The sequence below is a fragment of the Lucilia cuprina genome, chromosome 3, assembly GCF_022045245.1.
Source record: "Lucilia cuprina isolate Lc7/37 chromosome 3, ASM2204524v1, whole genome shotgun sequence".
Lineage (NCBI taxonomy): Eukaryota > Metazoa > Arthropoda > Insecta > Diptera > Calliphoridae > Lucilia > Lucilia cuprina.
Genome location: NC_060951.1, coordinates 11,148,907 through 11,166,073, shown reverse-complemented (window position 1 = coordinate 11,166,073; position 17,167 = coordinate 11,148,907). Strand labels below are relative to the sequence as shown.

The following is a 17,167-nucleotide window of genomic DNA, read 5'->3' as shown; positions in this document are numbered from 1 at the left end:
GTAAAATAAAAACTTGTCAATATTTATTTTTATATTTTCATAAATTTTTTATTGAAACTCTTTTAGTTCTAGTAAAAAGTCCACATTTTCTTTTTTGTTGGTTTCATTTGAAAATTATTATTCGTTTTTGGTCCAAAGCAACAGAAAACAAAAAATTACATTTAAAAAAAAAACTTACTTTTTATGCTTAAACATTCTAATAATCATTTTTAATAGTAATAAAAAATCATTAACAAATCCATTTTGACGGCGACATACATAATTGTTGTTGTGGTTTTTGTTTTGCTTATTTATTTAATTATAATCATTTATTCATGTCTTACACCGCATATTGAGAGGAAAGTACTGAAATTGTGTAAACTGCATGCTGGCAAAACCGTAAAAGCAATATTGGCTGTATCTTGACATTTTTGACGGAAATCATTTAAAGCTGTTAGTATTAGATCCACCGAGGGTGTTGCCGTTACTTGATAGAACACTTTTAGATGTATGGCCGGTATGCTCGATGGTGTGGTATGGTGCTGTTGTTGCTGATGATCTAGAGATCCATTATTATTTGTAGCGTTTTCCAAGTTTTCACTACTTTTCACCAGAGGATAGTCTTTGAGTAGACGATTTACCACGTATGTTAGAATTTCATCCATATTTTCAGCGGTAAGATTTTGTGCTAAACGACAGTGATTAGTTAAAATATCATCGGATAGTTGAGTTAGTTGTGTAGTTGATGAGGCTAAACCTAAAAGGTGGAAAGTAAAGAAGAACAAAATACATTTTAAAATATGAGCTTTTAATAATTCTTAATTTCTTATATAATTTTTTAAGTTTGGAAGAAAGTTTTTAATAAATTTAATATAGAAACTTAAAAGGGAAATCTATCCAGTATTTTATAAACAAATTTGGTGAACTATGTTTGTAACATGATAAGCAATACGTTAAAAAACTATAAAGTAAACTATAATTTGATTCGCTTGCAATTTTTATGGAGCTTTACATACTTTTAAGTATATTAATTAAAATGAAAATATTACATTTTTATTCAATTACATATAAATGTAATTAGTTGTCGGTCAATACAATTAATTACCTGTTGAAATGTAGCAAACAATAGCAGCACAGTTATTTTCATAATTCCAACGTCTTCTTATGGAAATTGTATAGTCACTAATTGAGCAGCCAGTCTCTTCATCTACAAAATATATAAAAGTTTATAATATGATTGTTATATTATGGTTACACGTGCTTTTGTAAATTACTACTCTTGAACTTACATTCGAAGCGATCATTGTGGGTATGGGCCCATACCTGCCATTCAACTAAAGCTTCTCTGGGTAATGCAGGAACAACAATAAAATCCATGATGGCATTTGTGGTACGTCTCTCCCATTGACGACGTGCTTCGGCTATAAAGGCTGGATGTGTAACAAAACAAATGCCATGTACAACATCACGTAATTGTCCCTGAGCATTCATTGCCTTGGCAATACGTGATATATGGCGCAATGTTAATTTGCATTGAGGACGTATGCCACCTTCAATGATTGTCATACTACCAGGTACTAAAGCAATTTGACCAGAAATATAAGTTATTTCATCAATCTACAAAAAAAGAAAAACAAACATGAAAACAATTACAGCTACGATTTACCACAAAAACAAAATAAATACCTTGGTGGATTGACTATATGGACCAATATTGGCTGGAGCCCAATGTGATATACTTTGTACATGCATAGTGTTACGTTTGCATGATACATCATTTGTGCAACTACTGCTACAGCTATTAACCATGGCGGCAGAGGATTGATCATCTGAACCCTCACTTTCTTGTATAGAAAGTGTTGCTCTTCTACGCATGGGTGCTTTAAAGGCAATAGCTTCCAATACAACATGACAATCTTCCGGCAATGGACATTCAACACACACCCTAGTGGGTGGATTTTGAAAATTTACAGCTTGTCCGTAAATCCGATTAACCGTGGCGTATTCGCTAATGGAACGCACATACATTGTTATGTAACAGTAATTGTTCATCTCATAATTGTGCTCTGCAGCTAAGGAGCGTAGGGAGTCTAAGGCATGCTGCATACCCTCTTCTAATGTGGATGCACAACCTGAAATAATTTATACAAAATTAATAAATTTTAATGGACATGACGTTCATGAACAGAACCTTTAAAGAATTTTCCTTTCCACAAATTATAAAGATGGGAGGCTGAATAAACTTGATTCTTAATGTACATTCAAAATCTAACTTACCTTGTATGCCTGTTACCCACATCCAACCTTTGTGATTTATGGCAACTATGGGTCGATTATTCAATGGACGGAATTCACGCTCATATTTAAGAGGACTCGGTGGCTGTGTATTCAGGCAACCACTTATAAGTGACGACATCCCGCCACCTAAACCAGCACCAGCAGCTCCACCGGCTGTTAAAGCCATTGAGGAAATGGCTAACGATAGGCTACCGCAAACTGCTGCTGTACTACTGCCCAAGGGACGTGGCGGACCAAAACTGCCAGCCTGCAATGAGGCAGTACACAGAGCAGCCGACGAGGATAACAATGCAGATGGTGTTTGCTCATCAACACTTGCGCTCTTCGTCACTATCGGTATGGGTGAGGATGAGGTGGCAAGATGTCGACCAAATGAGTTGCTACGCGATATCAATTCATTTTGACTTAGGGATTCACGCATGCGTGTCTCCTTCTCGATCAATTCAAGCTCAGTTTCACTGAGATCGGGATCACTGAGGTCACTATATGTGGATTCATTGAGGTCACTTATGTAGTCCAGAGATTTTTTCACAAAAACATCACAGTTATGTTGCGCTTCTTTGGGTTGTAACGATAGTTTGGTGAAATTAATATAGCCAACGGGACAAATAGGATCAGCAGAACTAATAACAGTTTGTATATCATCACTGCAAAGAATAAAAAAGAAACAAATAATTAAACAAAAAATTTTAATTAAAGTTTTAAAAAATTTATTAAAACTTAACCTACACTACTATACGCTGCTTAAAGAGAGGACAATCTAGGGTGAATGTTTCATATTCACCACCTTCACCACAAACATTCAAACCGTATTTATCACGCATTTTTATCAAATGAGGTTGAATTTCTCTAAGTGATTTTCCTAAATGACGATCAGGAACTAAACCCAAAGTAGCCACCTGCAAACAAAGAAAAAAAAACAATGAACATTTGTGTTTTTGATTTTCTCCTTCTTCTGTTTCTGTTTCTGTTTCTATTTTACTTTTATTAATATGGCATGAACTTGACAATCAATCATTTCTTGCAGTAGTTCAGTCTGATCTCTCCTCCATAAATAGGCCAATGACACTAAATTCAAACGACTACATACATTCTCCACTCTGACTCGTTGATAATCGGAGAGTATGGCACCTACAGCCACCGCTTCAGCTTGTACTTCTTCCTGTAAACAACAAAAGAAAGTAAATAATTTTTTTATTAAATTTGTAAAATTGATAAATAATATAAAAATATTCTGTTTATTTAAATAATGCAGGACTGCGTGTCTATTTCTTTAAAATTTAATAATATGGTTGTTTAATATACAAAAAACGTTTATAATTTATATGAATGTTTACAACATAAGTACATTCTTTTTTATTTCCCTTAAAAAATATTTGATGGTATTTACTACATTTTATTTTATCTGTGATAAGAAATCTAAATGCATATACAGTAATATAAATATGTATATGTATATAATTTTTTCATTTCATAAACAAACAACATGCTAATTTATAAACATTAAATATCTATTTAAGTTAAAATAAACGAAATTTTTAATTTCAATGGCCTTGACTATGTTTATACCCTACACCACTATAGTGGGGAGGGTATTATACGTTTGTGCTGATGTTTTTAACATACAAAAATATTGGTCCAATACCCACCTTAAAGTATACCGATCGATTCAGAATCATTTTTTGAGTCGATTAAGACATGTCCGTCCGTCCGTCTGGCTGTCCATGTAAACATTGTGCGAAAGGTACAGGCCGCAATTTTCAAAATAATTTGATGAAATTTGGACCAAGCATGTTTTTTGGCACAGGGACGAAGCCTATTGAAAATGGTTGAAATCGGTTCATTATTTCACCTAGCCCCCATACAACCGTACCTTCCGATTTTTATGCGATAATTACGTCAAATATTCTATTATCTCTCTAAATATTGGCACAATTAAGTTTTATATAAGTATAAATGACACTGCAGATTTTCATAAGGATCGGCCCTTATTTGACCCTAGCCCCCATACAAACCCCCCTTCAAAAAATGTCTTAAACGTCTAAAATTGACTTGTAACCATTTGTATCGCAATGAAACTCAACAAAATTAACTGATATTTTAAAATATATACTTTTCCCAAATTTACCGAGGATCGGCCCATATTTGACCTATATAAAGACTCATTTAGAAATTTTTGCATAATATTTGCTTAAATGTTTTGGAATTATGGTAATATTTAACATAAAAAATTCTTTATAAAAAATAAAATTTTTAAAAATATACCATGGTGTAGGGTATTATATGGTCGGCCATGCCCGACTATGCTTTCCTACTTGTTTTATTATAAATTCACTGAAAATTGCAATTAAGAGACAAAGGAAATATGGTGCAAGATACCGATACGACATCTTTGTGGATTGACAATGGAGCAACACGCCATATAACTAACTGTAAAGACAATTTTAAAGATTGAGTCATTTTCAAGTCCAAACTTCAGAAGAAATTCTACTAGCCATTGGTAAAGGTATAATAGAATCAAAAATCAAGAAAAAAAAACAGAGAGGGCTGTGTTTAGCAGACGTTTGGTATGTATCTTAAATCACAAGAAATTTATTCTCAGTGCTATTAACTCAGGATAAGCAACTAATTTGAAACGATTTATTGATGATGAAATAGTTTTATGCGGGTCATGATCAGTAGGTGGTACACTTTATAAAGCCAAAATAAAAGCGATAAAGCAGTACGGCATGGAAGAAGTTAATGAAGTTTAAAATCCGATTTACTTCAACTTTACCATGAAAGATGGGTTCACCAAGACAAGCGACACATACAGAAGATTAAATTAGATATGGGTATTAGTGTTAAAGATGATGACTGTTTGTATACCATGTATGTATGAAAAAGCTTATAGGTTGCCGTTTTATCATAGAAATAAAGCTACTTGTCGCAGTGAACTTGTGACAGCTAAAATCTGTGGATCATTTAGTGAATTATTATCTAAAAAAAAAGTACCTGGTGATTTTTAAAGATTCATATACGAAGTGTTGTATTGGATTTTTTGTAAATCAAAAGTCTGAAGTAAAAAACTGCTTATGTTAGCAAAAAATCGAGGTCATCATATGACAACCATGAAATAAAGTCAAAAATAATGAAGCTAAGTTTAAGTTTGAAGAATACAGAAGTCAAAATGCAGATAATGCAGCTAATGAAGAAACTAAATTTTTAGATAAAGAACAACGAAATAATGAACAAGTATGAATTTATAGTCGGACATTGCCGACCATATGCTACCCTACACCAGTCAGTATGTTAAAATTCTAGATTTTTTTATATTAAGCATTTAATTTGTTTTATGTGAAATTTTCTACTTATTGTTGACAAAAAAAGAGATTTTCTACAAGAGGAGAGAAGGGGTAAATATAGGCCTATCCTTATAAATTTTGGTAAATGAATTTACGTCTACTTCAAATTCATTTATGTAGATTTTGATCGTTTTATTAGTAATTATAAGTTAATTTTGACCTTCAAGTCATTTTCTGAAGGGGAGTCAGATGAGGCCCGATTTCTATAAAAATTAGTATTGTCATTTATTATTCTATAAAACGAATTTTTGCTGATTTTTGTTGACATTATAAAACATTTAACGTAATTGTGAGCCTAAAGGCCCGATTCGGGGGGTACGGTTGTATGGGGGCTAGGAGAAATAATGGACCGATATCAACCATTTTCAATAGCGTTCGTCCCTGAACCAAAAGAAGAGTATTTACCATATTTCATCAAATTATCTTGAAAATTGCGACCTGCAGCGTGCGCACAAGGTTTACATGGATACACAGACAGACGGACGGACGGACATAGCTAAATCGACTCAGAAAGTGATTCTGAGCCGATTGGTATACTTTAAGGTGGGTATTTTTGGGTGTTACAAACTTCAGCACAAACGCATAACCTTCTTAATAAAAGAAGAATTTTAGAGGATGATTTAGATGAAATTGTAATATCAGATGATAATGTTCAAGAAATTATTCCTGATAGAAGATTGAGAGGAAAACGTATAAGATATACTAACTATGACCATTCTAATATAATATCAAAACGATTAAGAGATCGTACGTTGATATCAAATCCGAGATATGATGATTTTGTTATGGAAATCCAAGATTTTATTAATAAAATTGAAACTCCTATGATCTATAAAGAAGCTATAAATGCCAAAAAAGCAATCAGTGGATCAAGGCTATGAATTCTAAAATTAATTCCCTAAAAGAAAACTACACATGGGAATTATCTGATATTACAAAAGGCGCAAAAGCTTTACAGTTAAGGTGGGGTTTCCGAGTAAGATTAGCAACAATAAATCTATTTCAATTTGGTGTCGCAGTAGATTTCTTTATGGAGAGTTAGAAGAAGAAGTATTTATGAAACAACCTGAGGGCTATAGTGATGGTACAAAATGAGTGTGTAAATTTCAAAGAAGTTCATATGGTTTAAAACTGGCTCCTCGTTGCTGAAATAATAGATTAGTGAAATATTTATTAAAACAAGTAAGAGTTCTATATTCGGCTGTGCCGAATCTTATATACCCTTCACCATGATGTGTTTAAAGCCTTTTGTACCTTTTGAAGAACGAAAAAGTACCAAAAAGTCCCCATCTATAGGTCCTCAGTTAATCCGGGCCATACAAACTTAATTACATGTTCCTAGGTTCAATATTGTAGAAATTGTAAAAAGTACCTTTTGAAGAACGAAAAAGTACCAAGAAGTCCCCTTTTACTGGTTCTCACTTAATCCGGGATATACGAACTTAATAACATGTTTCTAGGTTCAATATTATAGAAATTTCAAAAAGTACCTTTTGAAGAATGAAAAAGTACCAAAAAGTACCCTTTCATGGGTCCTCACTTAATCCTGGCCATACATACTTAATTACATGTTTCTAGGTTTAATTTCGTAGAAATTGCAAAAAGTACCTTTGAAAAACGAAAAAGTACCAAAAGTCCCCTTTTATGGGTCCTTACTTAATCCGGGCCATACATACATAATTACATGTTTCTAGGTTTAATATCGTAGAAATTGCAAAAAGTACCTTTTGAAAAACGAAAAAGTACCAAAAAGTCCCCTTGTATGGGTCCTCACTTAATCCGGGCCATACATACTTAATTACATGTTTTCTAGGTTCAATATTGTAGAAATTGCAAAAAGTACCTTTTGAAGAACGAAAAAGTACCAAAAAGTCCCCCTTTATGGGTCCTCACTTAATCCGGCACACTACAAATTATGTTACTACATTCAATATTGTAGAAATGTAGAAATTGCAACTTTACCTGGACAACGAAAACAAAAAATACCAAAGTCCCTTTTATGGGTCCTCACTTAATCCGGGCCATACATACTTAATTACATGTTTCTAGGTTCAATATTGTAGAAATTGCAAAAAGTACCTTTTGAAAAACGAAAAAGTACCAAAAAGTCCCCTTGTATGGGTCCTCACTTTATCCGGGCCATACATACTTAATTACATGTTTCTAGGTTCAATATTGTAGAAATTGCAAAAAGTACCTTTTGAAGAACGAAAAAGTACCAAAAAGTCCCCTTTTATGGGTCCTCACTTAATCCGGCCATACATACTTAATTAAATGTTTCTAGGTTCAATAATGTAGAAATTGCAAAAAGTACCTTTTGAACAACGAAAAAGTCCCCTTTTATGGGTCCTCACTTAATCCGGGCCATACATACTTAATTACATGTTTCTAGGTTCAATATTGTAGAAATTGCAAAAAGTACCTTTTGAAAAAACGAAAAAGTACCAAAAACTCCCCTTGTTTGGGTCCTCACTTAATCAGGGCCATGCATACTTAATTTCATGTTTCTAGGTTCAATATTATAGAAATTTCAAAAAATACCTTTTGAAGAACGAAAAAGTACCAGAAAGTCCCCTTTTATAGGTTCTCACTTAATCCAGGCTCTACATACTTAATTTCATATTTCTAGCCAATAACAAAACATTAGTGCTGCTCTCGCTCTGCTACTCTTGCTCTGCTGCTCTTGCTCTGCTTTGCTTTTATAAACAAATTACAATAACAATATTTACCGTATTGTTATGTATTTTGTTTTTGTTTTTTGCAGTTTCTGTCTGAGCATGAATAAAAAATCTAAATTTTATATGAAATTTTCAGAGGTTGTCTCGGTTTTTTGCTCATATCTCCGTTATTTATGGACCGATTTTGCTGATTTTAAATAGCGTTCTTGCCGGTCGTATGTCTGATAGAATTATGGAAGATTCGGATCTCGCAGATATCTGGGGTCTTCTAAAAACTGATTTCAACAAACATACAGACAGACAGACAGACGGACATGGCTTAATCATCTCCGCTACCTATAAGGATCCAGAATATATATACTTTATAGGGTCGGAAAATTATATTATAGAAATTACAAACGGAATGACAAACTTATATATACCCTTCTCACGAAGGTGAAGGGTATAAAAATGGATTTACCGTTTTGTGAAGCTGATCTGTGTCTATTCATAAGAACAAACAAGTAAGAAATTATAGTCGGGCGAGGCTGACCTTTGACAAAAATGTAATGTGATTTAGTTGCCATAATAAAGCATTTTGGTTGAATTGTACCTTGCCTCAGATATACATACTTAAGCCGTTTATTGTTGAATACAATTGTGGACATTTAAGTGAAGTTTTGATGGGGACTCTTCATAGGGGCTAGGGTCATATAAGGACCTATTATTATAGAATTACTGAGGGTCATCAAGTCTTGTATAGAACATGGTTTTTGCAGCTTTTTGTCGAGATGTTATGTTAGCTATATTCGGTTACACCTTAGAAAGAATGAATTCCATATTAGAATTGATTCAATAAAGTTACAAATTAGATTATAGATTTTATGAAACAAGATGAACCTGGTTAATGGCTAAACCGAAAAGAACTATAAGTGCTGCATGGTCGAGAAATATATGACATTTTTTGTCACGTTTCTTTCGCCATATTTACACTGAAATCTCCATACCAATAATTGCATATCATTTTGTATTTACGTTAATTTATTTTTACTATAAAGGAAAATAAATTAGTGTTCATATTGGAATTACGTTTTAATGCGAAAGAATAAAAAATAATAGAAAAAAAATATACATTTTGCAGTCAGAACTGTGGTTGGTACCTTTTTAATACATTCTATTTAGTTAGAGCTTATTTATATGTTTATTTAATTAACATTTAAATATGAATAAATACAACAAACTCAAATTGAATTGAAATAAATACAAAAATAAATATTTAAAATAGACATTCTGATATTAACGAATTTGTTGGTATTTTTTGCGGGTTTTTTATTTTATTTTACTCAAGCAGCTAATAATATGTATATAGAAATATTTGCACATGAATTAGGGATATAAACAACAATTGAATTACTTTTTAGACCATCGTGTAAATAGCGCTAAATTATAAAATAGTTTTATTATTATTATTAAGTTTTCTTTTGACAATTATTATCCAAACTATCATTAAGTTAACGTATAGCAAAGGAAATTTTGTTACAATCTTCGCAATGAATAGCTTTTTTTTGTATATTTTATATGTATATATGTACATATTTTGTATTTTTAAATTATTTTGTATGTATGTATTTAGAAAGGAAAATTACTATTTTCCTTCCCACGCATTCGTGTCTGCGTAGGTTGCAATCAAAGTATCATGTTTTTTAATGTAAAGTTTTGACACCATTTGACATTTTGTGTATTTTATTTCAAAGTTAATTATTTTGATTGTTAGCTAAATTATTATTCTTTAGTTAAATAACTTTAAAACAGTGTTGCCCATACACATACTGTTGCACATTCATTTGTATTGGTAAAGCCGACTTTACACGATCACAAAAGTAATATGTTGTGTCAAAATTTTTTGTAGAAGAGTACGGATGGGATCGTCTAATGAAACCATCACACATTGACAGTCGTATGGCTCTCTTCATTTTTTGAAATGATTCAAAAAACAAGACGCTCTCATTAGATCAGGGATGTATTTTTATGTAAACACGTATAAAAAAATGTGAAACAGCTGTTTCCATCTGACTTTTTAATTGTTTTGTACCAATTGTGTAAACACAAAAATATAAATAATACGACTTTTATTCTCTTTTTTGTTATACGGATGGAATTTCAATTTACTTTTTCATTAGACTTTTCGTACGTAAAGTGTGATCGTGTGAAAGACCCTTAAAGCAGCAGAGAACAAAATGTAACCCAAAATAAAACTGTACTAATAAAATGACTGCAAACTAAAAAGTATATTCTAACTGTCAAATTGTTATTATGGATTTTGACAGACAACGTACATTAAAGTTCATACATATAAAAACTATCAGCTGTGCTCTCTCATTCACCTACATAAATTCGGCATTCTAAAAATTTTGTTATTGTATTTCTGCGTGGATTTTAAAAAAGTTTCGTACAGATCTTACTCCGATAAATGGTGATGAGCAAATGAGTTAATTTTGTTTTGCCAACTGAGAGATAATCAACAAACCCATGCTCAAATCAGAAAATACACAAGTAAGCTTATAGTGTAGGTATGTCAACGCAACGTCAGTAGAATATTCCTGCCCTATCTCGCGTGATAGGGAATCGAGATTTTGGGCAACAATGCTTTAAAATGTCATTAAATGTACTACTGTGACTATTATTAAAAAGGAAAAATTGTTGTAGAAGTAGTAAATGTAGAATATTTTGATTACACTGCCAGAAAGTTTGCCTAGATTTCATAAAATACCATACAAAACAACTGGACTTAAGGGATTGATAGTCTCTAATAGAGAAGAATAATGAGTTTTAGTAGCCCCAGTTATTGTCAACAGGATTGTAGGTAAATACAGGATTATTAATAGTTTTGAGCCCTTTAAATCACTGAGTTTAAATTAATAACTCCAATGGGTATGCAACATTACGATGCAGATGCTGCTCTGTATATACCAGCTTAAATTGTCCAATATACGTACATAGACTGGGCGTAAAGTGATATTCAATGAAGTATGTCGAAGCAGAAGGTAAGGATAATTGACATTATGTTTAGAACCTTGATTAGATCTTAACAATTATCATGTTCTCTACATGCTGGAATGAAAGGCACAAAAGTAGTATGAAAGCTTTTGAGAATGAACTTTTATGTCGAAAACACTTCTATCAAACTCCCCGAAAAATTACACTTTAACATGTTCAATTAACATTAAGTGGACTGTAAACTGCTGATATTTTACTGTCCTTCCGAATAGCCAGAGGTGTTGATCAATCTGCTCTTTAATAGCTTTAATAGTAGATTACATAGCGGAATCGATTAAGTCATGTCCGTCTGTCTGACTGTTTGTTGAAATCTGGATCCCAGATATCAGCGAGATCCGAATCTTCAATAATTCTGTTAGACATGCTTTCAAGAAGATCGCTATTTAAAATCAGCAAATGAAGGAGATATAAACAAAATTTCATAAAAAATTGAGATTTTTTATTAATGCTCAAATAGAAATTGCAAAAAACGAAAACAAAATACATAATCATACGGTAAATTTTTGTCAAAGTACTCTTGTTTATAAAAACAAGGCAGAGCGAGAGCAACAGAGCAAGAGTAGCAGAGCGAGAGCAGCACTAGTGTGTTGTTATTGGCTAAAAACATAAAATTAAGTATGTGGAACCTGGCTTAAGTAAGAAGCCATAAAAGGGAACTTTTTGGTACATTTCGTTTTTCAAAAGGTACTTTTTGAATATTCTATAATATTGAATCTAGGAAAATGAAATCAAGTATGTAGATTCGGAATTAGATGAGAACACATAAAAGGAAACTTTTTGCTGCTTTTTCGTTTTTCAAAAGAAACTTTTTGAGTTTTCTATAATAATGAAATTAAGTATGTAGAGTCCGGATTAGACGAGAGCACATCACAGGGGATTATTGGTACTTTTCGTTCTATAAAAGGTACTTTGAATTCAAATTTTATATAATAATGAATCTAGAAATATAAAATTAAGTATGTAGATTCTAAATTAGGCGAAAACACATAAAAGGTAACTTATTGGTATTTTTTTTCGTTTTTCAAAAGGTACTTTTTGAATATTATATAGTATTGAACCTAGGAACATGAAATTAAGTATGTAGATTCGGAATTAAATGATAGGGAATAATAGGGAACTTTTTTCAAAAGGTACTTTTGGGGTTTTCTATAATAATGAATCCGGAAACATGAAATTAAGTATGTAGAGCCCGGATTAGACGAAAACAAATTATTGGGAATTTTATGGTACTTTTTCTTTTTGCAAAAGGTACTTTTTGAATTTTCTATTAAAATGAACCTAGAAACATGAAAGTAAGTCTGTAGAGTCGGAATTAGGTGAGTACCGGGAAAAGTGAACTTTTTGGTATTTTTTTTTTGTTTTTAAAGGTACTTTTTGAATTTTTTATAATATTGAACCTAGAAACATGAAATTAAGTGCGTAGAGTCTGAATTAGGTGAGAACCCATAAAAGGGAACTTTTGGGTACATTTTCGTTTTTCAAAAGTTATTCTTTTGAATTTTCCATAAATTCAAATCTAGAAACATGAAATTAAGCATGTTGAGCCTGAAGTAAGTTATTTAAAAGAAGACTTTTTAGTACTGTCTGTTTTTTTTAACACACCATGGTGAAGAGTATATAAGATTCGGCACAGCCGAATAAAGAACTCTTACTTGTTAGTTAAGAAATAACTGTAGATCTTAAAACTCATCATAAATCGTGTCAGAAAAGTATTGAGTAGTGGGCATTGAATGTCGATTAATTTATGTGTCTTTTTTAAAAAATTATTTAAAACTTTATCTTGCCAACTAATGTTTTATATTAAAATTTAAAAAGAAATAAATATATATTAAATGTAAATTACTCATTAAAACATCTATAATGATAATATTTTTTAAATAATTATCAATAAATTGTGTAAAATTTTCACCGTTGAAACTTTTTAAAAGAAATATTCAAATTGTATTTATACAAAGTATTATTAAGTGTGCGGAGAATATGAAAAGAATATTAGGTCACATAAATTTGTTTTTTTTTTTTCATTCTAAGCTTATTTAAAAATAAATAATTTTCAATATGTGTACAAAATTTATTTTGCTTATTTAAATACTGTGGTGTATGTATTTTCTTTTACTTTTTCACATTAAAATGCGTAAATTATTTGAATCTATTAGAAAGGAAATATTTTTTTACTGAATTTCTATAATAGAACAGATAAGGCAAACCTTTTTTGAACATTAAACATGTAAATATAATTTTTCAAAAAGAAACACTTGCTAATAGTATTTTTCTCAAAAAAACTTTGAACATAATAAATAAATTCCTTAACTAGGGCCAGGAGTGGCCCTCTTCTGTTTAATTATATGTAGAAATATTTATGCACACACATTGTTAATATGTATATAGGAATGTGGATAATGCATAGAAGACTACGAAAACGACGATGATGATGATGATTCTATCTGTCCACATGCATGTCTTAGGAAAGGCGTCAAGACAAATTGTTTTGTTTGTTGAGAATTAAAGCAAGAAAATATATAGAAAATAATATAAAAAAATAATAGTAATGGGGAAATTTTCTTAAGATTTGTGTAAATAAAACAAACAAAAATTTACTGCAACAAAATACATAAATATTTCTGGGTCAAAATCATGTTGTATTTATTTACTCATCTTATTTAGCTGGAAAATTTTTTGCAGTATGTTAATAAAATAAATTGATATACAATTGCTATCTAAAATAAGACAAATATAAATAAATATAAAAATATAATAAAAATAATATATAAATATATTGATTTTATTTCAAATATAATACTAGCCTGTTGGCCATAATCGGTTACGAAAATATACAAGAATATATTATGTAATATATAAAAAATAAACAATTATTTTTGAAAAAATGTAAGAACATTTCCATCTAGATAAAACAATAAAAGAATTGGAAAAATTAATATATACCAAAAGTTGTATATGGGGGCTCGTGCGTTGCGCAAAATAGTTTTTTAAATTATATATCTATTTTTATATTCTTGATATGTTTGCCAGTATAAAATGGGCGTGTTAAAATAATATGACTATTCAGTAGTAGTGGCCAACAGTATTATCAACTATAGACTAGACTATAGACTAGACTATAGACTAGACTATAGACTAGACTATAGACTAGACTATAGACTAGACTATAGACTAGACTATAGACTAGACTATAGACAAGACTATAGACTAGACTATAGACTAGAGTATAGACTAGACTATAGACTAGACTATAGACAAGACTATAGACTAGACTATAGACTAGACTATAGACAAGACTATAGACTAGACTATAGACTAGACTATAGACTAGACTATAGACTAGACTATAGACTAGACTATAGAATAGACTATAGACTAGACTATAGACTAGACTATAGACTAGACTATAGACTAGACTATAGACTAGACTATAGACTAGACTATAGACTAGACTATAGACTAGACTATAGACTAGACTATAGACTAGACTATAGACTAGACTATAGACTAGACTATTGACTAGGCTATTGACTAGGTTATTGACTAGTCTATAGTTTAGTCTAAACTAGCGTGTAGTCTACTATAAACTAGCGTGTAGTCTACTATAAACTAGCCTGTAATCTACTATAGACTAGACCAGCGCACACTAAGAAAGGTGACTGCATCACTACATCAATACAAATACAAGTAAGAAGCTATAGTCGGGCGAGCTTCTTACTTCTTACCATATAATACCCTACACTTTTTACAAAAATAAAATGTGATTTATTTTCATTTAATTATCTTCAAAATTGCAACCTGTAGTTTGATTACAAGGCTTACAAGGCCTATTCGTTGGTTCAGTTGTATGAGGCTATGAGAAATAATGGGCCGATGTTAACTATTTTTAATAGACTTCGACTACGGTACCATAAAAGATCATGTGTCAAATTTCATTGATTATCTCAAAAATTGCCACCTGTATTTTGATTACAAGGTTTACAAGACCTATTCGGGGGTTAAGTTGTATGGAGGCTAGGTGAAATAATGGGCCGATCGTAACCATTTTCAATTGTCTTCGTCCCTGGTACAATAGAAGATCATGTACCAAAATTCATTAAATTATCTTCAAAATTGCGACCTCTAGTTTAATTACAAGGTTTATATTGACGACAGACGGACGGACATAAACCGACTCAGAAAATAATTCTGAGCCGATTGTTATACTTTAGGTGGGTATTTTTATTATTATTGTGCGTTACACACATCCGCACAAACCCAATATACCCTCCCCACTAAAGTGTGTAGGGTATAACAAAATGTATTTTGTTTTTGTACTAGAATCAGACTAATGTCAAAAATAATATAATAAACGTAAACAAATAACATTCTTAACATGTAAACAATAACAACTTTTGACATTATGACTAGACTATAGACTAGTCTGGACTAGACTATAGACTAGACTATAGACTAGACTATAGACTAGACTATAGACTAGACTATATACCAGACTATAGACTAGACTATAGTCTAGTCTATAGTCTAGTCTATATAGTAGCTGATTATATTTTATATCTGTGTAGAGCATTCATAATGTCAAAAGTAAGAAACGTAAACAAATAACATTCTTAACATGTAAACAATAACAACTTTTGACATTATGCATGCTCTACATAGATATAAAATATAATCAGCTGCTATATAGACTAGACTATAGACTAGACTATAGACTAGGCTATATACTAGACTATAGACTAGACTATAGACTAGGCTATATACTAGACTATAGACTAGACTATAGACTAGACTATAGACTAGACTATAGACTAGACTATAGACTAGACTATAGACTAGACTATAGACTAGACTATAGACTAGACTATAGACTAGACTATAGACTAGACTATAGACTAGACTATAGACTAGACTATAGACTAGACTATAGACTAGACTATAGACTAGACTATAAACTAGACTATAGACTAGATTATAGACTAGACTATAGACTAGATTATAGACTAGACTATAAACTAGGCTATAGACTAGACTATAAAGCTGTAACAATATTAAAATCTTAGTTACAGTCAGTAAACCTTAATCTTGCAGACCACAAGACAGAAGCTGTTCTTGTCAGCAGAAAAAGAAAGGTCGAAACACTTACGATTCCAGTAGGCAGCAGTACAATAATATCATCTCGGGCTATCAAGTACCTAGGGGTGATGATCGATAATCGGATGAACTTTAAAACTCACATGGGATATGCATGCAAAAAGGCAGTTAATGCACTGGTAAGGATGATGCCAAATGTTGGAGGTCCACGTCAAAGTCGAAGACTATTGCTCTCACGAGTCTCGGTTTGGGAGAATGACAAAAATGTCGGCCAAGAAAGGCATAATCTCCCTCTTTAGAAAAAGCTGCCTAAGAGTATGCAGTGGATATCGCACAATATCCCTAGAAACAGCTTGCGTCATCTCTGGTGCTTTGCCAATAGACATAACAGCATACGAGCTTTCTGTTATATATCATGCGCTCAAAAACAATCCGAACCTGCCGAAAGGGAAAGATCTATTCATAGTTGGCAACAAAGGTGGAATAATACAGATCAACAGAAATCATGGGGGAATTAACTATAACCTGACACAATTTTTGTCGGGCCACGGAGCTTACAGGAGTTACCTCTACAGATTTGGTCACGATAGTTCACCTAGATGACCTGAATGTACACACGAAGATGAAACTGCGGAGCACGTCTACATCAAATGTACGCGATTTATAGTACAGAGACAACAACTGGAGTTATGTGTTGGTGAAAACTTGACTCCCGGAAATACAATAGGAGTTATGTTTCAATCG

The 17,167-nt window shown here is 31.8% G+C and overlaps 1 protein-coding gene across 1 annotated transcript in view; it reads right to left on the bottom strand.

The window, feature by feature from the left end:
* Positions 1-286: 286 nt before the first annotated feature.
* LOC111689730 overlaps positions 287-17,167 on the bottom strand; it is a 39,248-nt gene continuing 22,367 nt past the window's right edge. The window contains exons 4-10 of the mRNA XM_046946131.1: positions 3,260-3,439; positions 3,007-3,176; positions 2,257-2,924; positions 1,666-2,111; positions 1,269-1,596; positions 1,085-1,186; positions 287-736 (exon numbers count right to left, since the gene is read on the bottom strand). Of these exons, the coding sequence (XP_046802087.1) occupies positions 309-736; positions 1,085-1,186; positions 1,269-1,596; positions 1,666-2,111; positions 2,257-2,924; positions 3,007-3,176; positions 3,260-3,439 (2,322 nt within the window). The 3' untranslated portion in view covers positions 287-308. The remainder of the gene's footprint in view (positions 737-1,084; positions 1,187-1,268; positions 1,597-1,665; positions 2,112-2,256; positions 2,925-3,006; positions 3,177-3,259; positions 3,440-17,167) is intronic.